Below are 22,875 nucleotides of genomic sequence, written 5' to 3' on the forward strand. Positions count from 1 at the left end.
GGTCGGGCCTGAGGAGCACGTGCTGTGCTCTGAGCCACAGAAGAATGCGCTCCACCGCTGTGGCTCGCGGCTCTTTTGATCTGCTAGCGGCTCCCACCATGTTTACCCAGGGCCGTCGGGAACCTTGTGGGTGCGGCTGTAGAGCGGGCTTGGACGTGTCCCCAGGCCTCCCCCGGCCCACAGAGGAGCCCGGGGTGCGGGCCGGCGCTGCCTGTTCCCACGGGAGGCGGGTCTGCACCTGTGCTGGTCCTGGGGTCCCAGAAGCTGCGGGAGGGGCCTCCCGGCTGCCGGCTGTGACGGTGGCCTCTCTGCCACGTGGTGGCCACCAGGGGAACCCCGAGGCCAGATTCCCGTCTTCCCCCAGCCCCGCCGACTTTCTTGGGCTTCCCTGAGCACGCCGGGCAGCCCCGCCGCCCAGGAGGGCACAGACGCCACGCGGAGGTCTCTGTGAATGGTGTCACCTGGAGCCGCACGTGGCACAACGCAGGTGCTCACGGCGGCCACTGACTGCAGAGGATGAAGCGGGCGCAGGCGCTCCAGGCTGGGAGCGGCCGCCTTCACCAGGGGACGGTTCTCGGGTCGAGATGGCAGCCTGTGGTCTGTAGAGTCCATACTTTTAAAAAGTGGGGTACTTGGAATTTTCTTTTATGGAAACTCTTATTTTTTCTGGAATCTTTTATCTTCCCCAAGAGCCCAGAGTGGGGGTCTTATTTTTTCTGGAATCTTTTATCTTCCCCAAGAGCCCAGAGTGGGGGACATTGGAGGGTTTTCCCGGCTCTGCGGCATCCCTGCTGTGTGTAAGCAGCCGGCCACGTCCCTCTCTGGGCGGCGCATTCCTCCGTGCCGTCCCCCTGAAGATCTGAGAGCGCCTCCTCTGTCATCCGCTCGCAGGACACGGCTGCCGCCAGTGGCACTTCTTCCCATGTCCAGTCCTCGCCTCGAGGGCCAGGGCCCTCCTGGAAACATCAGTCCGCTGCTGTGCGGCGCGTCCGCCCTGCCTGGCCGTCCTCCCGGTGAGGGCCCCCCACCCCGACCCCCCGTGTGCTGAGCCCTGCTCGGCATTCGCGCACCGCCCGGCTCCCTCTGGGCTGGGGTGGTTTCTTGCCCCCGTCTCTCCTTGCAGGCTGGCGCCTGACTCTGCGTGGGGCCGCCCGGGCCCCAGCCCCCTTGCCCTGGCGCCGAGGTTCTTGCCGGGGCCTGTGCAGGTTGTGGCGGTCTGGTGGGAGCCCTGTGGCGTGGGCCGGAATACACGCTAGCGGTGGTGACAGAGTCCTGGTGTTCTCTCCCGCTTGCCGTCCCAGGGTTTGGCAGAAGCCAGCTCCCTGCTGGGCGGCCAGTGGCGGCCGAGGCCCCCTCACCCTCCCCTGCGCCCCCCCCCCCGTCTCGGCTCTGACCTGCTACGGACTCAGCTCCTGTTAGGATGTGCAGCTTCGTCGTCGTAGCGTCCCGGGCGCCGGTGCCATTCCGGATGGAACAGGGCTGCTGACACGGGCTCCCTCTGGAGGAGCCTCGAGAAGGCCCGTGGCTCTGGAGTCCCCAGCCCCTGGCCCCCACAAATGGCGGCTCTGGCAGCTGGAACCCCGCTTTGCTTGGCTTCCCTGCTCGGCCCCACCAGCCAGGGGCTGTCTCGCTGCACGCAGACCGGAGAACCTCAGCGCGTGCTGTGAACGCCAGTGGCGGTGCCCGCGGAGTTTAGGGTTGTCGGGACCTCAGCGGCTTCCTGATGAGGGCGGAGCATCCCGGCCGCTGTGCCGGCCCCTGCGCGAGGTGGTGGCCTCCACTTGTCAGGCCTGAGAACGACAAGCCCTCGATCCCCGAGCCGGGGGAGTGCTCCTCCGTGGGGGCGCTGCGGGGCTGATGCGCTGCGGCACGGGCGAACCTGCAGGACGCACCGGTGAAGAAGCAGCCACAGGCCGTGGCGTCCACGCGTCCCACCCACCGACGTGCCACGTCCCGGCAGGGAAATCCATGTGGACAGAACGACCGATGGCTGTCGGAGGCTGGAGGGGTGGGAGTCCGTGGGGACGGAATTCTCTCTGAGGTGATGGACTGTTTTGGAGTTAGGGGTGGTGGTCACTGTACACGGCGAATGTAGGCGACACAGCTGCCCCTCGGGGGCTCTCAGGCCCGGCTCCGGCACGTGTCCTCGTTGGGGCTGGGTCCCCACTGGAGGGCTGCAGAGTCTCTTGTGCCCCCGTCACCTCTGGGCTGGGCCACCACCCTGCGGTTCCAGGGGCCCCAGCCCATCTTCGGCTGCACACGGACCTGCCTATAGGATGCTCAGTCTTCCCGGCCGCGGTCGGTCATGCCTGTCCCACCGCTGTCCCTTATTAGCCACACGAGACAAAACAGGCTTGAGTCCAGCCAAACGTCCCCTGCACATCCCCCCCCCCCCGTGGTAGGCTGTGCTGCCCTCTGTGCACGTGCCCATGTGCACTTGTGACTGTGTGAGCACTTGTGCACGCGTGCACTTGTGTGTGCATGGGTGTAAGCACGCACGGGTGTTTGTGTATACGGAGTGTGTCACATGTGTGTGCTCACCTAGGAGTGTGCACATGTGTGCTCATGAATGGATGAGTACATTTGTGTGCATGCGTGTGCTCATGAACATAGGCCTGTGTTTGCACACGTGTGTATGCACGCATATGTATTTGTGTGTGAGCAGTGTGCGGGTGCGTGTTTTTCTGGCACCTGCGCACAGTTGCTGGCTGCCCGGGCCCCTGCTGTCCCCCGGGGGGGAGGGTTGCCGTGGGCGCCGAGTTCAGCTCCTCACCTAAAGATGTTGGAGGTACCGAGAGGATCTGATGTATCGACTCTCCGAGCCAAGGGGTGGCAGGCGCGGCAAACGCTCCGCGGGAGGGCTGCAGAGGGCGTGGCTTCGCAGTCGCCTGCGTTGTGGACAGCGTTTCGTCCCACATGAAGCATGGCTCCCGTGTGTGGCTCCTCCCTCGTCCTTGCTCCCTGTGGCCCTTCAGACCCTCCTCCCCACCTGTCACTCCTTGAGCCAGGGTGGTGCCTCGCCGCCAAGCCCGCCGCTGGGCTCCGGGCTTCGCCGACTCACTGGGCCCGGGTGTGGCCCGCTGCCCTCCCACCGCCCGCTGTGCCTTGGGCGTGGGCACCTGCCGCCTGCCACCCCCTGTGTTGACTCTCTGGCACGCGGTTCCCTCAGCCGGTGGCACTCGGTACTGAGCCACCCCGCTGTTTGCTTAGGCAAGGCTGGGTCTGAGCTGCTATTTTAAACCCGGTTTTTCGAGTTTGGGAGCCACCTGTGCTGTGAACCCAGGACATGGATTCCAGGGGCCCTTGGGCCTGTGCTCGGGAGGCCAAGGGGAAGGCCTGCAGCCACCTCTTTCCTAGGCGGTGGGTCCTGGGAGCGCGCCCCCACTCCGTGCTGCCCTCTGTGCACAGGAGACGGTCGCAGGGAGTCACGGGACCCGAAATCAGACCCGGCCCCTGCGGGGGCTCTAAGGACCTGCACTAGCTTGCCTTCTGGGACCTGGTACGGGGACAAGGGAGCATTAGTGCTGACACCTCCAGTTCTCCCTGGCTAGGGGAGCCTGGTTTGGGCTCCTCCTGGCAGGGGTGAGGCTGCCCTGCATCCAGCTCAGGGCACCCAGCAGCACCCCATTCACCCCCCTGCCCCCGCCTCGCATGCTTCCTGCAGCTGCATGTGAAATGCAATTTAAAAATTGACTGTGTGGGCTGTTTGTGCAGCCACGGGCCCACGGCTTAGAGCCGTGTGTGTGCACTGGCTGCGTGCCCCCCCCCCCACGTGTGCACCCACAGCACAGCCACGGGCCCCTCAAGGGCTGCAGGCACCCTGGGCCTGGGGACTCGCTGTGGCGCTCACTGTTCTCAGGTGGCCTCTGGGAGCTGGTGGTGCGCAGGCTTTCCAGGAAGTACATACTTTCAATGCGACCTTCATGCTGACTTCTAATTCCGGGGTCTAGAGCTTGGCTGACGCCACAGGTGCTGTCTGGGGTGGGGGGGACTTTGCTGGATCGTGTGAGAACGTGGCCAGGCTGCTTGCCATGTGTCTTCTGGACTTGACACCGCTCCAGTGGGCCGTGGGGGCAGAGGGGGTGTGAGGGCAGTGCCCGCAGGCTGGGTCTGGGGCTCTTTCCCACACCCACCAGACCCCGTGCCTCATGGGCACTGCCCTCCTCAGTCTCCATCTAAACAAGTCCCAGGTGCCAGTGGCGGAGAGCCCAGAGGTGTGTCCGGGACCCTCACACAGGAAGACCCCTGCGTCCCAAGGAAAACCCTAGACGTCGTCCCAATCTCAGGGCGAGGGGTGTCCTGGGAAACTTACAGAAGGATGAAAAGCACGAAGGAGCAGAGTGAACGTGGAGCTGGCCCTCTGGGGTTCTGGACCGGTTCTGAGCCCCCAAGGGCGGGGCCCGTGGGTCTGGGTTTGGGACACGTTCCTGCCGCACGCACCAGATCCCAGTGCACAAGGACCAAGGGTGACGCCCAGCTGTCTCGGCCCCTGCAGGTGCTGGTGGGGCCCGCGGGTCTGCACCAGGCGGGCAGGGGCAGCCTGGCCCCCTCCCCGGGCTGCCCTGCCCGGTGCCCATGCACTCCTGTGTGTCCCGGTGGCTTCCCTCCAGCCAAGGCTGGGGACCAGGCCCTTCGTGTCACCTTCTGTCTCCTGTCGTGCTCAGCTTGTTCCCCAGCACATCAGACCTCCAGGGTCAGGACAGGTGGGGGCAGTGTCAGCCTTTCCTGCAAGGGCAAGTCAGCTCAGCCCCTTGGCATGTGGTCCCCACAGAAAGCTGTGGTGGAGGCAGGGCCCTCTCCCCAGGGCAGCCCCTCCCTGCCCCACCTCGCAGCGCCCTCAGGCCGGAGGTCAGTCCAGGAATGGGAGTAACTTGAGGAACTCTGGGCCCTCCTAGGTGTGGCCCGTGCTGTGGCTCCTGTGTTGGTGTCTGATGGTTCGAATTAGGTGGCTTGCACACTGGGAGCTCGGGTCTGCCTCCGTTCCCTCCCAGCTTGTGGCTCATAGAGACGACCTGGTGGGATATAGCTGTGGTCTGGGGGCCACGTGCCCACAGCCCAGCCACTGAGATTCCCGGGTCCACGGGGCCGTAGCAGTGGCTCAGGCTCACACACACCTTCCCTCACTCGCACACACACTCACACCAGGGCTGTGGCAGTGGCCCTTCCCGGGGCAAGGGTGCCTCTCCTCCGCCCCAGGCCTCCCACGGGCCAGGCCCCAGATTGGCAGGCGTGAGGGGTCTCGCCCCAGTTGGGCTCAGGGTCGGGTGAGGAGGGGGCCTGGGTCAGCTGTGCCCGCCCCGTGGTGGGACGGTGGGGTCCGGCTGCCAGGAGAGTTGGTCACAGAAGTCTGTGAGGCAGAGCAGGTGTCTGGGGACGCGTCCGGTGGCCCCAAGAAGCGGAGTGAGTGAGCTCGGGCTGAGGCTCAGGGCCCCACAGTGTGGGGTCCCGCCTGCTCAGGTGGAGCCTGGCTGGTTGTGCCGACCACAGGGCCATCTGTGCGGCTTCTGGTCCCTCAGGCCAGGACGGTGTCAGCAGCTCGTGAAACAGTCCGGGACCAGGAGAAACGGGCCTCCCTGGAACCCAGTTGTGCTTCTGGGAGCGAAAGTGACCGCGGAGAGGCCATCTGTGTGTCCGGGGGGCAGCACCACCCCATTGGGGCTTCTCACAGAGGCCACAGGAGCCTTTCTCATCCTGGCTGGCCTTGCTGGGGGCCCGGGTATCCCCCGTGACTGCCCCACAAAAGGACCTCTGGGTCACATGACCCCAGGTGTCCCAGGTGTGAGCATGGAGGGCGTGCTGGTGCGGGCAGCATCTTGGGGGCGGGGCTTGTCGCAGGTGGCCACCCTGGAGGGCGGATCGGGCCTCCTGCTCCGTGTGTCCATGGCACATGGACGGTATTTGCTCCACGTGTGGCCTCCACGCAAGGACCAGCTACACAAATGAATGCAGCCTGGCTGCGTGTTTCAGCTCCCCCCTCTGCCCTGGGTGGGGGTCCTTCATGCCAGTGCTGGGGGGCTGCCAGGCAGCCCTGAAGGTCTTGGAAGGGAGGTCTCACTGAAGGTCTTCAGCCTAGAGCTTGAGTCCTATGGGCACTGATTTGGGGGTGGGGGTCAGAGCTCTGTTGACCCTGGTTGTGTCTCGGGCCGCACAGTGTCCCTGGTTGTGTCTCGGGCCGCACAGTGTCCCTTCCTCCGTGGCCACAGCCTGAGATGCTCAGAGCTGTGCACCTGCCGATCACAGTGACCACATTCAGGATGGCAGCTGTATGGAACGTTCAGGAGCTTTGGGAGAAGGAAGAGCTAGGCTGAGCTCCCTGCTCCCAGATGCCTCTCCCCAGCTCCTCTCTGTCTCCCTCCCCTTCGTGGAGCTGGGGGGGTGGAGGGGGGCATTGGGGGAGCGCCTCGCAGCAGACTCTCTGCTACTGAGAGTGATTGGGGGTATGGCCTGATATCAGGTCAGCCCAGAAACCTGCAGAGCTGAGCATGCGCCCTGCCCGCCGGCGAAGTGAGCCGTGTCCTTGACATGCAGGCTGGAAACAGCCTCTGGTGACGGCTGCACCTTTGTGCTGCCACGTTCAGTTTCCTCATGTGCCTCTGGAGACGGGCCCAGGGCACGTCAGTGTCCCTGAAGCATTGCTGCTCCAGAAAAGGTGTTTGGAGGGCTGTACCGCACACTCCGATTGTCCCCAGAGGCCCACGCGCCTCGGACACTGCCTCGGGCACCCCCTCGGGCACCTTCACCCCTGGGGCCTGCAGCTGAGTCTCATGTTGGCCTGAGTAACGCGGTGTCTGTTGGCCCCTGTGTCAGCTGGGCCCAGAGCGGGTAGGCCGGCAGCTGTTGGCGGCTGCGCGTGGGAGCGAGATGCGGGGTTAGATGTGCATGTGCTCGTGGGCCCAAGGCGGCGAGCAATCCAAGGGCTTCCGGCTTGTTTCCTTTGCTTGAGGGCTGGCATCCCTTGTCATTCTAGAATTTTCCATCTCACCACGATGGTGTCATCAGGAGTGCCCTCTCTTCTGCTCCTGGTGCAGTTCTGCCTGCCGTCACCCAGCCCAGGCCCCTGCTCCTGCCACCAGCACCCTGGTCCTCAGCCCTGGGAGGGGTGATGGGTGGAGGGCCGGCAATGAGGGTGCTTAACTTTGCTCCCCTTGTCTTCTTCTCTGCCTTCCTTCCTTTCCAGGTGACGTTCTCTTTCAGATGGCTGAGGTCCACAGGCAGATTCAAAATCAGTTGGAAGAAATGGTGAGACCCCCAGGGAGCAAGGGGCAAGTGCTGGTGGGCAGGCCTGGTCGGAGGGGAGGGGAGGAGCCAGCTGTGCACCTTGGCCACACGGCACAGCGGCCACACTCAGAGAGGTGGGGACATGCCCTAGGCCCAGGACAGAAGTCACATATTACAGGGGAGGTGACTCACTGTGGGGGCAAGTACATAGAGAAGGACCCAGAGGCAAAGGCAGACAGGCTCCCACAGGGCCAGGCGGGGGTGCAGTGTGTGATGGGCCGGGGGTAGGGGGGGGTAACATGCTCCCAGATTACAGTCCTGGCCAAGACCCAGAGGGTATAGAGCGAGGGGTCGCTCAAGCCCCTCCCAGTTTGCACTCGGGCCCGTGGCCCGTGTCAGCTGGAGAAACTCCTCAGCACCGGAGAGCAGGCGGGGTCGGCGGGGAGCTGTTTCGTCCCCCTCTCCCCCACCCGGGAGCAGGGTCCCGAGGCCTCGAAGGCCAGAGCGGTCTGACCTCCTGGCCTCCGTTCGTCTGTCGGTCCTGGAGCCCGGGCCCACCTGTCTGCAGGGCCACCGGCTCAGGGACCTGACAGGCCCTTTCCCCTGGGGTGGCTGGCATCCAGGGCTCTGTGGTGACCGCCCGCCTCTCCCGGGCTCCTCGCCCCCGCCTGCACACGTCGTGCTGACGGCGGCGTGTCCTCTGTGCAGCTGAAGTCTTTCCACAACGAGCTGCTCACGCAGCTGGAGCAGAAGGTGGAGCTGGACTCGCGCTACCTGAGCGTAAGTAGCCCGCCCGTGCCCGTCGGGTCACCCACGCCGCCCCTCACCGCGTGCAGGGTGCGTGCAGGGCTGTCAGCTTGCTGGGAGCCCCCCTTCTGGCAGACCCCGGGGAGGCGTGCGGTGGGTGGGACACCACACGTGCCCGTCCTGCTGCCCCCGCAGCCCGCTGCTCTGGGGGGCGACCGTGGCACCGTGTTGCCGCCCCGCAGAGCCCGCACCGGCTGCTGACCTGCCGTGGTCTCACCGCCATCCCCCTCCGCCGGCGCCGGGCCCTGAGGGGGGTGTGACATGACCTCACTCGAGATGCCTGGCTCTCAGTGACGTGGCAGGGGACGAGGCGAGGCCGAGCTTTCACCTCCGGGAGCAGAGGGCCCCTCTCGGCTTGCTGTCCCTCGGGGCTGGGGTGGCGGCCACTGCGCAGAGAGCAGGCGGGGCCGGGGGCTCACACCCGTCCCTGCCGGCGCTCTGTGATCTCAGGCCGCGCTGAAGAAATACCAGACGGAGCAAAGGAGCAGGGGCGACGCGCTGGACAAGTGCCAGGCCGAGCTGAAGAAGCTCCGCAAGAAGAGCCAAGGCAGCAAGAACCCGCAGAAGTACTCGGACAAGGAGCTGCAGGTGGGGCCCGGCCGCAGGGCCTCTGTGGGCTCGGGGCTGCGGGCGGGGCCCGGCCACGGCGGCTTCTGTGGGCTTGGGGCAGCAAGCACCATCTGTCCTGGAGCTGGCACGTGGTCAGTGTGACCCTGAGGCCCCGCCCTGCTCCTGTGTCCTCCGTGGGGTGCCGGAAGGCTCTCCACCAAAGGAGCAGAAACCTCAAGGACCGCTTCCTGCCCTGTCCCTCTGGACTCTGCCTCAGAGAAAGAGCCCAGGCTGTCCGTCTAGTGATCCCATGGCCGCCCAGCCCCAGGACTGGGCCCAGAGCCTCCGCAGGCAGACACTGGCCAGTCGAGTGTCTCAGCCGCCCCACCTTGAGCGGCAGATGGCACGGGAGGGGCCGGCGCTGCTGTGGGTTCCCTCACCGCTGTGCCCGGCACGGCAGGCATCACGTTCTGAGCGGGGCTAGGATTTAGGGCAGCGCAGCCCGTGATGGGCACGGCCCCGTTACACCTGATTTGCTGGAACCCCCTGGCCAGTTGACACAGATCAGGCCCAGGACACCCAGTCCCCAAGGTCACACGACCCGGGTAAGGAGGAAAGACGAGATAGGACGCAGTTGTATCCAAAGGAAACATCGGGAAAACCTGCCTCGGCTGCTTCAGGGGAAGGAAGCACCTCAGGGACAGGTGTGAAACCCCCCCCGGGCCCCACCCTTCATGTCAGCCGTCAAATCAGCAACCCCTGAGGTGTGCCGTGTGCCCCCGCCCACGTGCGTGTATGTGTGTGGGCACATGTCCCTGGGGGGGGGCCCGTGTATGTGTGTGTACGTGTGCACTGGGGTGCTGGGGCCCCGCTGCCCACGGTGCCTGGCCGCACGCGGGGACTGACTGGTGGGCCCTGGAGCACATGGGCCACATGCCCTCCCCATGCTTGGTGTGTGAAGCGGGGAGGGGAGGGGAGGGGAGGGGAGGCCCCTGTCGCAGGGCAGGGGTGGGACAGCCCTTCTGCTGCTCAGTGCACCTTTCCGGTGTCAGGCTCAGGGACGCAGCCCTAACCCGTCACTGCCCTGCTGAGGCTGTCGGGCAGAGTCCCTTGCAGAGCAGGCTGTGGGGGGAGGGGGGGAGGCCTAGGGGTAAAGAAAGCCACGTTTGGCCTGATGTCTCCGTCTTGTCCCGTCCCTGACGGTTTGGCCGTTTCGCTCCCTGAAAGCATGGATGGCAGGTGCGCCCCCACCACCTGGAGGCCAGGGGCCCCACAGCGCCGGTGTGGTGCCGGGGCTCCTTCGGAGGGACTCTGGGCCGCTTTGGCGATGGGGACCCCGAGGCCGGCTTGTCCGGGGGCTCTGCCACCTGCCAGGAGGGGCCGGGAGCTGTGCACCCCTCACCCGTGGCCCGTTCTCCTTCCCCGTGTCAGCTCTGAGGGTGACTCCTGCATGGAGCCGGCCGCTGCACGAGGACAGTGTGGCAATTTTGGGTGTGTCCGTGGGGCTGTCCCCACCCCGTTTTAGAGCATTTCCAGCACCTCAGGAAGGAAGCGCTGCCCGTCAGCAGTCGCCCCTCCCCCAGGCAGTCAGCAGGGTGGTCTGGGCGTCTCCCGTGAATGGGGTCACCGTGGTCGCCTGCCTCTGGGCTCCTGCACTCGATGCGATGCTGTCAGGGCTACCCGCGCCGCAGCCTGTGTCCATGCTGTCCCCCCCCCCCGCCCCCCGTGCAGCCGATGGCGTGGGGGAAGGGCAAGGCCGGGTGGGGATGGACGCACTGCTCTTACTTTCCATAGGGAGCCTGGGGTCCTGTTTCTGTGGAGTTTGGAGACTGCCTCATCTGGTTCCCCCCCTCCCTCCCCTCCGTGTTCCCTGCTCCGCTCTGGGCCCCAGGCCTACAGAGCCACAGGGTGGGATTCGCCCCGTGGGCCGCACAGGGCTCTCAAGCCATCGTCCAGCCATGCTGGAAACGTGGGGGCCCATGTCTCCCGGCAGTGCCCCTGCTCAGCAAGCTGGCCACCTCCACCCTGGCCTCCCGGGGCCCCTCCTCAGGGATGTACCTTCCTTCCCATGTCTGAGGGGCACCCCCTGACCAGGGTTCCCCTGGACCCTCAGCAAGGCCCTGTCTCCTCCTACCTGGGTTGTTGCAGATCCCCCCCGCCCCACCCTGGGCACAGCTTGAGGCCCTGGCACCAGGATTTGGACTCGCATCCTGGCGCGGCCCCTCCCAGGTGGCGTGATCATAGCCGCAGGCGCTCGCTCAGCTGCCTGTTTGCGAGGGGGGTACTCCTCCCCCGCTAACGCTGACAGGCAAGGCCCTGGACCCTGTGATGGGACCCCCTCCCCCTCCGTGCACCTGCTCAGGCCCCTCTCCCTGGCCACCCTCACTCCTTGGTCTTTTGTTTCCCCAAACCCACCTGCCTTCTCTGTCGGATCCTTAGCTCTCCAAGGGTGTTACCGTGAATTCCCTGAGTAACCGAGCTGCTTCCCGGGGGCTGGGTCACATCCAGTATCCACACGTGGCCGCGTGGTGACTGCCACTACATGTCCAGTTTTTTCACTGTTCTTGTTTGAGGGTAGAAGCCCGTTACCATCGAACCAGTGTGCTTTGCTCTCCCGCCTTTAGCGCAACCTCCCCCCACCCCCCCCCGCCCCCCCCCGGGCTCTGGGCTGGAAGGGATGGGCTGTGCCTCGTGCTCCGAGCAGCCCAGGCGCTGGTGTTCTGGTGGCTGCAGCCTTCCCAGAGTGGAGATCTGAGTCAGGGGCCACCCTGGGCTTGAGGTGTGGCCTGGAATGGCCCAGGAGCCTGTCAGTGTGGCACCGCCCCCCCCCAAGTCCCCTGCTCCCTGGAGAGGAAACACCCTGGGCTGTGCGCTGAGCCTGTTTGGGTTGGTTTTTGCCTTGGGGCTGAGGTCCTGGGCAGCATCGGGAAAGGGCCCGTGACCTTTCCCACGAGGAAGAGTGAGAGCCCCTCCTCCTGCCGTCTCTCCCGTCTCTCCCGTTTCCCAGGGCGCCTGCCCCAGGCACCCTGTGCTCCAAGGACCAGGTTGGAGGAGGGGCCGGGTGCTAAGGTGGGGCCAGGCTGCACTTCACAGCACCCTCCACCAGGACACCAAGAATCCTGCCTGGGGGCACGTCAAGGCCATGGACTCACGTGTACCTAGGGGTTCATTCCTGTGTTCAGAGTTCACAGGGGCCCTTAGAGGTTGTCCCCAGCTCTAAGGAGGAGCTGGGAGAGGCAGGTGTGGGGGGGGGGGGGGGTCTGACCTGTCGGGCTCCTGGGGCTTGTCCTTCAGCTGAGGGGTGCGTAATGACCCCAGGGAAGGGAGGCAACCTGGGATCCAAACACCGGTGAGGCCTTTCCCTGCTCCTTTGGAGACTGTTTTTGGCCCAGGGCTGCTGTCCGCAGGGCAGGTGGGGGCAGTAAGTGGAGCTGCGGCAAGTCCTGCATCTGGGGACTTACACGGCGGGGGCGGGGGTGGGGTGGGGAACGGGAGCCTCAGTGGGGGGCAGCCTCCAGGGTCCTCAAGCCCTGATGGGCCCCTCTCGGCAGGGCAGGGGGCTCCAGCAGGTGAGTTCAGGTGTGGGTTTGCTCGGTGCTCTGGACAGCGGGCGGGTCTGTCCTGAGCCTCGATTGCTGGGATCCTCAGCTGTCCCTGGACCCCCGGCCGCCGCGTCCTCCCTCCCCTACTTGAACTTCATGTTTGCAGAGCCCTCGCCAGGGAGAGCAGGGGGGCTGCCCACCAGGCCACGGCCCGACCCTCGAGCCCCTCGCCCTCCCGGGGTGCCGGCCGGCCCAGGAGGGGCCCCACGCGCTCTGTCCTACCCCGAGGCCTCTTTGGTGTCGGGCCTGCGGGATGCTGGTGGCCCGAGCTGCACCAAGGATGGGCTGTGCCAGAGTGGCGGTCACTGCCTGTGGAGTGGGGGGAGGTAAAGTTGGTCAGACCTGCCCCACACTGAGCTGAAGACCGAGAGTGTCCGTCTGTCCGTCAGGGGGAGGTTCCCTGTGAGTGGGACTGGGTCAGAGCCGGCCCTTTTCAGGAACAGCTGGTAATTGAGGCTGTGTTTTGGGATTTCCGTGAAGAGAACTGATTTGAATTGTAGGTCAGGTCACAGTGCTCACAGACATTTGGGGCACTAAGTAGGACGAGGGTTCCATCTGGAAGTGGGGAAGGCGCTCCTCGCGGCCAAGGCCACCTCCCTGACCTCCTGGCACCCACGACGGGTCCATCTGCGTGAAGGCGGCCGTAGGGCACGTGGTTGGCGGAAGGCGTGCTGTGGTGACAGGCCTCATTCAGCCACCCTGTCCCTTTGGCCCCGCAGGCCTCAGCCGAGCCTGTCTCCTCCGTAGGCAGGCGGGTGTGAGTGGTTACACCATGGCCCGTGTTGGGGCTCTCAGAGCTTCTGGGTGATTCTGAAGGGCAGCGTGTCCTGTGGGTGGTCCCAGGGCTTCTGAGTGAAGGGTCTGGGAGGCTGGTGTGAAGTGTCATACCTTACTCTCTGCAAACCGTGCAGGGCCGGGGTCAAGATTTTCCTGTTTTTACCTTGTAGAAAAAGAGATTTCTTTTCTCACGTGTTCCCAGCCCTGCTTTGAGTAGAACGAGACTGAACGCAGGCAGGAGACCTGACCGTCCCAGGGGTGTCATGGCTGATAGGAAATCCCAGGATGCACGTTGGGTGTGTGGTGAGCCGGGGTCACAGGGAAGCTGTGTGTCCTTCGCAACCTGTATGCGGGCAACCTGTATGCGCACACTGAGGGGCGGGCTGCCGAGACCCCAGGCGGCGTCAGGGCCCCCAAGGCGGAGGCGAGAGCCCAAGAAGAGAGAACTGGAGGCAGAGGGGCGGCCCCTGCGCAGGGTCACCCGCGTGTGGGCCGAAGCTGCCAGCCGGAGCTCAGCAGGCTGTGGCCGTCCCGGGCTCTCGGGCTCCCTCGCCCTTGGAGCCCCGATCTGGGCAGGGTCCGGCTTTTGAGGAGGGCAGAGGGCGCTGCCGGGAGCACCGGCCGGATCCCCCTCCTGCTCCCTCCCCCCGTGCAGTGTGGCCGGTGGCGGTGCTGGAGGTGAGCGGGCTACCTCCTCGTGGCCACGCACGGGCTTTCACTGGGGCCCCCGGTCACTTTGCTCCCCCCGCGCTGGGCTCGCGTGTTCTGTGAGGCACACACGTCTAGAGCTCAGCCTGGGAAAGGGGGAAATTTGTTCTATTTAAAGGGATGTGTAATTAACAAAGCAAAAACAAAATAACCATAATTTAGATCTTCAAAAAAGATAATGGCAGAGGCTGGTCCCTTAAGATGTGGCGCTTGACGCTGTGCTGGTGGTTCAGGACCTTTATGTGCCTCCTGCTCTCGTTTTTAAAAAGCTCTTCAACACCAAAGGCGGCCCGTGGATGAGACGACCGGCCGCTGCGGTGCGGGCGTGTTCCTTCCTTGGCGGTAACTCGGGGGCCCTCGCCAGGGAAGAGCCAGCGTGGGAAATCTGTCAGGGCTCATGTGTCCAGAGGTGGCCAGCTGGGGAAGGACGGCCCGCTCCTTTGAACCCGTTGGGCCACCTGGGCCACCTCAGCCCCCTCCCGTGCCCGCCCACTCACCCCCATTCTCCCGACGGAGCCGCTCAGGGGCCGCGGCCTCCGTGCCTGCCTGGACAGCACCGGGAGCGGCCGTCAGAGCTGGAGGAGGCCTCGGAGGCAGTGCTGGGCGCACGCCCCCGCCCTTCACACCCCGAGTGTCCATGTTCATTCAGTATGTGAACAGCAGGGGACATCGGTCTTAATAACGTTCAACATAATGAGTTCTTAATAATTTTCAAACCACACGCTGTGTGGACGTACGTAGCACATCACTCTGGCACGTGATCGTTGCGGGGAACCTTAGGTATGTCACGTTCTTCTGTTGAGTGTGTGAACTTGGGTGTGGACTTCGAGCTGCAGACCTCCGTGGCTGTGGGAGACCCGGGCTGCCGTGCTGGGCAGTGCCAGAGGGGGTGGCGGGGTCCAGCCCCTTCGCCTGCCGTGTGGGGAAACCAAGACCCATCCGAGGGCTCCCCGGTGGAGCAGGTGCTAGAGCCCAGTCCGACCCCTGCAGGCCCGCGGGGCAGAGCTGCCCCAGCCCTGGACAGTGGGATCCTCGAGGCCTTGGCTCAGGTTTGCTGAGACCCGTCCCCTTGGGTCTTGGGGACAGGCTGATCTGTGGCCCTTAAGCCTTTGTCAGAGCATCAGGCCCGCTGGTGTGGACATAAACGGCCCCACACTCTTTCCCGGGCCCCTGGGCACATGGGACACTGGGCAGAGGTGCCGTGGGCGTGCAGTGTGCTGGGGCAGGGCACGAGCAGCTGGGGTCTGATGACAGCGGTGAGCCTTCCGCCAGAAAATGGGAACCCCTGGGGCTCGAGGAGCCTTCTGCCCACGGGCCTGTGGGCGCTGTGGTGCCACGGCCTCAGCCCTGAGTCTCGCGCTAAGCTCTCACGTCTAAGTGAAATGATAAGGGTCCTCCCACCCACTGACCTGCTGCTACGGCCCCTGCCCCAGCCACGGCGCCGTGGATTGAGGCTGGTTGAGGTTTTGTCCCCTGACTTCTGACGGCCTTCCTGTTCTGTGCCTGGGTGCCAGGTCCATCGGCCTGGAGAAGGGGGCACAGGCCAGGTCAGAGGCCCCAGGGCTGCCACTGGTTGCAGCCACCAGGTACCCAGTCCCTGAACGCAACTCGGTGTCAGGTTTCTGCTGTCCCTTCCCTGAATATCACAGCCAATCAGGTTCCTCCTTGTCTCCTGGGAGTAATGGTTACTGGCCGGCCATGACAGCCGAGGGCCAAGCTTTACGCTCATTCATGAGCCGTGGGGACCTGCAGGGGCCGCGGCAGGTTTCTGAGAAACGTGGGAAAGCCACCGCGGCGGCCATAGCAGAGGAGGTGAAGCTTAGCCGCTTGTATTTGAGCGCCCCTCCCCCACCTCTGAGTCACCACGCGCTTTGCAGAGGAGACATATGTTCTGATCACTTTTGTCTTCTCGGATTACAGGGCTGTTCAGCCCAGGGTGACTAAGTGGGAGCGTTCAGCAGGGTGTTTCTATAGTGCTGTCGCCATGGCACTGCTGAGCGGGAGCGGGAGAGGCGGGCGTGGGGAGCCGGCCACAGCACCCACCTGCCCGTGGCAGTGACAGGCTCAGGGCCCTTGCCAGCAGCCTGTTGCTAAGTTGTCGGAGGTGGGGGGCCAGGCCGAGTTCTGTCCACAGAATGAGCCAGAGCCAGCGTGGCCTGGATGCTGTGGGTGGGGTACCCTCCGCTCTTCCTCCCCCCCCCCCCCCCCCCCCCGGAGATCACCCACCTCCTTACCTGCCCACATTTCCACGGTCTGCGCCTGGAAGTTGTGGTCTCTCTCCACGAGGCGCTGCATCCTGGGAAAGGAGAGCCCGCTGTCATTCCTCGGAGTGGCAGCCAGCTTCCCCGCTGACAAGGGATCTGCCCAGGGGCCCCTGGTGGCTGTCTTGCCTGCTCCCCAGGACATGTGGTCCCTGGTGGGGGGTGGCTTCTGCCAGGGCCGTGCTCTCCACGTCAGTCCCGTCCCCACCCCCACCCCCAGACCTACACTGCTCCTGGCTGTTCACCGGGCCAGTTGGAATAAATGGAAATCTTAAAAATAAAACCCCACTCCCTCCCCCCGCACCGGAGGCCACCAGACCCCAATAATGAGGCCAGCGCCCTGCACCGCGCGGGCCAGGCGCCGTGAACACTGCTGTGAAAGACGTACCACAGCCTAAAAACCCAGAAACCATCTGCCGGGGGGACAGCTGGGCCGGCTCGAGGGGCCGCGGCTCAGGAGGAGCTATTCTCAGCTGGCTGCGCAGGCCCGGCAGACCCAGGGGGCCGCGTGGCCCGGTTTCCACGCTCTCCCGTGCTAACCGTCCACAGTGGCCCCTCTTCTCCAGAGTCCCCGCTAGGTGACAACTGGCATGGAGGCTGGCGCTCTGGGCTGCCTCCCCTGGGCCTCCCTGCGCGAGGCCGCGTGCTGATCTCCACACTGCTGTCGCCTGGGTGCGGGGCCTCCACGTGTTCCCCCCCCCCAGCCTCGAAGGCCTGGCCACCGCTGAGTGGGTGGGGAGCAAGCACAGCCCCTGGGGGAGTGGGAGGAGGCGGCACCAGGGAGGGTGGATGGGGGTTTGCCTGGGGGGATTCAACCCTGATCTTCTAGAACCTTGCAGAAACCTCTCCTGAGGCTGTCCCGTTACACAGCTCTTGGGTGCTGGGCTGCGCCCCTGTGTGTGGGCTCGAGAAGGGCCTTTGGGCTAGTGGAAGCCTGTAGGGCCACAGCAGCATCCCTGCCAGGCCCTGGGAGAGTGTGCGTGGGACCCTCCAGGCGACATCAGCACTGGGTGCTGGGGGGCGGGGCTCCGGCGCTTCCCCTTCTGGTGCGTACGCCCTTCCGGGCTCTCCCATCGAGTGGGCGTTGTGTCCTGGGTCTCTGCCCCCCCGGCCTCACAGGCGCCTCCCGGGGCTCCCCGGAGCGGACGTGGGTGTGAGCCGTCCCCTTGGCAGGTGCCCTCGTCCGGCCACAGCCGGCTGGGGTCTGAGGAAGCGCCCAGTGAAGCACAGCCTCGGCGCCGTGCTCCCCGTCCCTGGGGACACCGCAGACCCAGCGTGCTGTCCCGTTCAGGGGAGGCCCGCGGGAGCACGTTTCAGAACCAGAGGAGTCATCCTGGGGCAGCCCTGAGGAACAGGGGGGAGGAGGGGGAGGAGGCGGCAGGGCTGGGGGAGCAGAGCAGCGAGCCCTCCGGGGGGCCTCTTACCTGCGCTCAGACTTTTCTCCCAGGCCGGCGGGGTTTGTGCCCCAAGAGCCATCCCGGGTCCCCTCTGGCCCACGGGTGCCAGGGCCCTGCGGCCACTTGAAGGGCCGGGGCCTACTCGTTGGGGGTGACGGGCGGGCTATTTCGAGGCCCATTTAAGCTGCCCTCAGTGTGCTGAGGTGGCCGGACCACGGGCAGGGGGAGCAGGCCCCGGGTTTCGGTGGCCGGGATGGGCAGGCCTTGCCTTGGGGTGGGCGTGGGGCGGCGTGGCTCCCTCTCGCTGGCCGAGCCCCGCCCACAGGCCGGTCCTCACCCCCCTGCTGAGCGAGGCCGGGCGGGAGGCGGCGGAGGCGGCGGGAACAGCCTGTTCTGCTCACCTCCTGTCCTCCCGTCGCCCACGGCAGCTCAACACCACCTACCCTGGCTGAGTCAGAGCCGGGCGGGGGAGGCGCCCTGGAGGCCGGGCTGGCCCCTGCCGGAGGTGGGGCTGCTCCAGGGGAGACCCCCGGGCTACAGAGACTCCTGCAGGGTAGCGGCGCTGCAGCCGGTGCAGGGGAAGGGAGCTGCGAGGACTTCCTGCACCCCAGCAGCGGCTCCCTTCGGAAACAGCCCAGACCCCGGAGACGCTAAGGCACGCGTGCCCTGGGGAGGGCGGAGGGCGCTGCAGACCCCAGCGGTGTGCGTCCAGGGTGCTCCTGCCTCCCCGTGACGGCTGCCTACGGTCCTGAGGGTGCTTTGTTTCTGAAAGTTTCCAGCAAAATCAGAATGTTCCCGCGTGCCCCAGCGTCAAGCAGTGTTTGCTGCGTCCTGTGCCGCCCCCGCAGGCTTTGGGTGTGGGTTGGTCATTCGCACGCGCACACAGTGCCGGCTGAGCTTCCCCGGTCCGCTGTCCGGGCGCTTCAGATGCTCGGAAGCAGCACCCGCGGGAGGTGCCACGCTGCCGCCAGGTCCCACCACCGGATCCGCCAGCACAGTCCCCACGGGCACGGCGGCTGGGGCACAGAGGGGGCAGGGAGACAGCGGGCCTCACCCTCTTGGCCCGAGTGAGCTGCGGCCAGACCCCAGTAGGGGGCCGGTGGGGGGGGTGCGCCCGGAGCTGGGCCTGACCCTGAGCCGCCCCCCACGCTCTCTCCCGCCCCCAGTACATCGACGCCATCAGCAGCAAGCAGGGCGAGCTGGAGAACTACGTGTCTGACGGCTACAAGGCGGCGCTCACGGAGGAGAGGAGGCGGTTCTGCTTCCTGGTGGAGAAGCAGTGCGCCGTGGCCAAGAGCTCCGCCGCCTGCCACTCCAAGGTGGGGCCTGCGCGCCGTGCAGGGGCCGGGCCCTCGGGGGCACCAGTGGGGCCCGTCCGCCCAGAGCTGTGATGCCGGTGGCTGTGCACCGAGGGTGTCCCCAGGGGCGGCATTCCAGTAGGAGGATCCCCAGGGCAGATGCTGGACGGTTTCAGACCTTCCTCAGAAACTGCCGGCTGCTCTTGTGGGGACAGTGGCCCCGAAGGGCCTCCCCTGAGGAGGGCCGGGTCCTCGGGGAGGGCTGCGGTGTGGGGAAGTGCAGGCTGGCATAGCTCCGGGGGCTGGTGAGACCCAGTAGGCTACAGGCCCCCCGACAGGAACAGGCAGCTTCAGAGGAATCCCTGTTATTCATAGTCCTTAGTTGGGAGCTGGGGTGGGAACAGGTTTGTCTACTGGAACATTCCTGAATATTCCAAGAGCTCCGACAGTGTGGTTAGGCAGCCCGGTTCACATCCTTTATCCATAAAGGCGTCTGTGGATCAGCCGGGTAAACGCACAGTCACACACATGTGCCTGAGACTTGCCCTCCAGCACCCACGGGCTGGGCAGGGAGGAGGAAGATGCCCTCCCTCTGCAGAGAGGCTCTGCCTGCCCGAGGGCCCGTGCGCAGGCGCAGGGCAAGGACAGCAGAGAGACCTGTGTTCCCTGTGGGCGCTGGGAAGGCTCCCCGGCCAGGGGGCCGGGGAGCCGGGGGGCCGGGAACAGCCTTGCAGGCAGGCTTTGCAGAGCAGGGGGCCGCCCCGCCCGCGCTCGAGGCTGCGCTGCGGCGGACGTGTGTGCCCCCTGGTGGCGGCCAGGCGGTGTGGCAGGTCAGGCAGAATGCAGGGACGGAGAGCAGGAAAGCGGAGGTCCCCAGGGAGCTGGACCCGGCCCTCCCAAGTGACAGAGCCTGGGACACCAAGGGCAGGACCTCCCAGGCTCTCCTCAACAGCAGGCCACCGGGCACCCCTCCTGCAGACAGGGCTGTCGTCACCGGGTGGGAGCCCCGCCCGCCAGCCACCTCAGCCGGGGAGCCTTCCGAGGGCCACAGCCTGGTCCTGGGGTTGCCCCCATTGGTGCCGGACCCCGTTGGCCCGCCTTGTCACTGCCGCCCAGACCTGTACCCGTTCATCTCAGCTGGGGTCCAGGTAACACTTGGGGCTTGTGGCTGTCCACGCAGAAGCAGCCCCAGGTGTGTGAGCAAACAGACAGCTGTGTTCAGTTAAACTTTATTTACAACACAGCCGGCCAGGCCTCAGGCCACGGCCCGTGGGTCCCTGGTTCAAACCAGCAGGCGGTGGAGGGCAGGACCTCACAGGGGCCGTTTTCTAGCCTCCTCTGGCTCACTCCACAGACGCCCCCTCCCCCCAGACGCAGGGCAGAAGTGGGAGGACGGGTGGGGGTCAGTGAGGGCCTGGGGACGGCGACTGCCCCCAGCTGAGGAGCACTCCCCCCGGTGACAGCCCCCAGCTGAGGAGCACTCCCCCCGGTGACAGCCCCCAGCTGAGGAGCATTCCCCCCGGAGCTCCAGGCTCCGCGGTAGGACTGGGGTCAGGGCGGCGGCTGCGGGTCAGGTAGCCCACCGCGGCCCCAGCGGCCCCCCAGCCCTGGACCTGCCCATGTAGTGGGTGCAAGACCCCAGAGGGGCTACAGGGAGCCGCAGGCTGGTGTCGCCTGGGCCGTCCCTCCCATGCTGGGACTCCTCACTAGACCCGTGGCTTCTTCATCCTTTGCTAGGGTCCTGCATGTGTGTGGCAGGCACACCCCAGTGCACACCAGAGGGACAGCTGGGCTCTTGGGCGCCTGGGTGGGGGCAGGAAGAGCACCTGCGTCTCCCGAGGACCACTGGATGGGACCCCGCCTTCCTGCACCCCCGTGGCCCGGTGTGACTGCACTAGGCCCCTGCCTGTGCTCTTACCACGTAGTCTCTGGCCCTGGGGTGCCAGGGTGATGCTCTTCCCAGGACTCGATGGTTGCCCACGGAGGGCCTGCCCCTTTCGTGCCTGAGCGTGGGCCACTCTCCCTGTTTCCTTCTTTAGGGGTCTGTCCCTGTTAGACCTTGGTTTCATCTCAGCCCCGGTGGCCCCTTAACTACACGGCCCGCTGCTGCAGACCAGCCTCTTTTCTAAGTGGTCCATCTGGCTATGAGTCATCACCTGGTGACGAGCGGCCTTTAGCCTTAGACAGGTGTCTCCACCGGGGGTGGGATGTGTCGCCCAGGGGTCGTGTCCGAGGTGAGTGTGGCCCCGTTGACCCCACCACTTCCTCCACTGCAGGGCAAGGAGCTGCTGGCACAGAAGCTGCCGCTCTGGCAACAGGCCTGTGCCGACCCCAACAAGATCCCGGACCGCGCAGTGCAGCTGATGCAGCAGGTGGCCAGCAGCAACGGCTCCGTGCTCCCCAGCGCCCTGTCGGCCTCCAAGTCCAGCCTGGTCATCTCAGACCCCATTCCGGGGGCCAAGCCTCTGCCGGTGCCCCCTGAGCTGGCCCCATTTGTGGGGGTGAGTGCGGCTTCCCGTGAGCTTCCTGGGAGTGAGAAGACGGCCCCCCCGTGCACCTGGGGCGCCCTTGCCAGGGTGAGGGGTCTCCACGTGGTCCTCACCTGACCGGGCCCTCCCATGATACCACACCCCCTTCTTCTCGACAGCGGCTGTCCGCCCAGGAGGGCGCGCCCGTCATGAACGGCGTCTCGGGCCCTGACGGCGAGGACTACAGCCCCTGGGCCGACCGCAAGGCCGCGCAGCCCAAGGCCTCGTCCCCGCCACAGTCACAGAGCAAGCTGAGCGACTCCTACTCCAACACGCTCCCCGTGCGCAAGAGTGTGGCTCCGAAAAACAGCTACGCTGCCAGTAAGGGCTCGGATGCGTCCCGGGTTGTGCTGCACCCGCGGGGAGGTCGGGGAGACCTCCAGACCCCCCGCACGTGTGCTCCCGTGCAGCACCCTGGGGCCCGCTTCGCGACACCGCCCTGGACCCTCAGGGCTTCGCCCGGCTCTCCAAGCTGCCTCTGGGCGAGCTGCAGGGCTGTGACCATAGGTGGCGTCGAGCCAGGACGCCGTCGGCCCAGCCCGCGACGGCAGCATGTGGGGGACGTCCACGGGGTGGCTGCAGTTGACAGTGGGACGCCCCACCGCCTGCCACCGCCCAGGTCCCTGGGCTCTGCCTCCCCATCCTGTGGACGGCACCCCACTCCTTCCCCCAGCCCATGAGCGCCTCCTGTTGAGCGGATGGGAGAGCTGAGGCGCGGCTGTGGCCCAGAATTCCCTGCAGCTGGTGGGCAGCGGGCCTGCGGCTGGAAACTTCCCGAGTCTCTGTCCGAACGGCCCCGGAGGCTGGCGAGCGTCCCCTGCAGGCCCACCGGGGGCCTTCTAGCATCTCGCCATCGGGTGGCTGAGCTGACGGGTCCAGTCGGTCCCCTCACTCCTGCCCTGCCATCCCGCAGCCGAGAACAAGACCCTGCCTCGCTCCAGCTCCATGGCGGCTGGCCTGGAGCGCAATGGCCGCATGCGAGTGAAAGCCATCTTCTCCCACGCGGCCGGGGACAACAGCACCCTGCTGAGCTTCAAGGAGGGCGACCTCATCACCCTGCTGGTGCCCGAGGCCCGCGATGGCTGGCACTATGGGGAGAGCGAGAAGACAAAAATGTAAGTGTCCACAGGCCCGGCCCTCCCCGCCAGCCGTCGGGGCCCCTGGGGCTGTCGGGACTGTGCTGAGCTCGCCCCCCCCCCGCCCCTGCAGCCTTCAGACGCCCTGGGTCCTGTCCAGACTGCTTGTCCCGCCACAAGCCTTCAGTCAGAAACTCTCTGTGGCAAAGACGTGACCACGTGTCAGTCACACTCCCGTCTCTTGCCAGCCCGTCACCCTCACTGCCCACGTCACCCACTGGCCCAGAGCCCCACACGCGCACACCGTGGCCCGTCGGGCGCCCCCGCTGCCGTCAGGTGTGCAGCTTCCCAGTTGGTCGTCAGCTCCAAAGCCTTCGCTGCCCCCAAGTCCACTCTGCTCAGCCCTGGTGCTGCGGCTCTAGAAGCCACGCCATCGCGTTCCGCGTTGGGCTTCACTTAACACATTGGTGCAGAGGCCGTGCCCGCATCTCGCGCTCACTGCACCTCGGGCTGCCCTGCTCGGGCGTGCCGCTTCCCCCTCACCACTGTCGTCTGGATGTAGCTGTTGGTGGCGTGGGAGACCCCCCCCCCGGGGCAGAGTCAGCCCTGACGTTTCATCACCCCCCCCAGGCAGCACCACCACCTTGGGAGGGG

The 22,875-nt window shown here is 66.0% G+C and overlaps 1 protein-coding gene across 4 annotated transcripts in view; it reads left to right on the plus strand.

The window, feature by feature from the left end:
* BAIAP2 (BAR/IMD domain containing adaptor protein 2) overlaps positions 1-22,875 on the plus strand; it is a 61,893-nt gene that overhangs the window by 30,174 nt on the left and 8,844 nt on the right. For 3 of the 4 annotated variants that reach the window (XM_039226298.1, XM_039226300.1, XM_039226299.1), the window contains exons 4-10: positions 7,178-7,239; positions 7,927-7,998; positions 8,476-8,613; positions 18,486-18,638; positions 20,894-21,118; positions 21,265-21,466; positions 22,059-22,260. In XM_039226298.1, coding sequence (XP_039082229.1) covers positions 7,178-7,239; positions 7,927-7,998; positions 8,476-8,613; positions 18,486-18,638; positions 20,894-21,118; positions 21,265-21,466; positions 22,059-22,260 — 1,054 coding nt within the window. Of the gene's footprint in view, positions 1-7,177; positions 7,240-7,926; positions 7,999-8,475; positions 8,614-9,163; positions 9,279-18,485; positions 18,639-20,893; positions 21,119-21,264; positions 21,467-22,058; positions 22,261-22,875 lie in introns of those variants that run through there. The other variant, XM_039226301.1, reaches the window with a different exon arrangement.

This window comes from Hyaena hyaena, unplaced genomic scaffold (assembly GCF_003009895.1).
Source record: "Hyaena hyaena isolate Hyena2069 unplaced genomic scaffold, ASM300989v1 scaffold_21, whole genome shotgun sequence".
In the NCBI taxonomy this organism is placed as follows: Eukaryota; Metazoa; Chordata; class Mammalia; order Carnivora; family Hyaenidae; genus Hyaena; species Hyaena hyaena.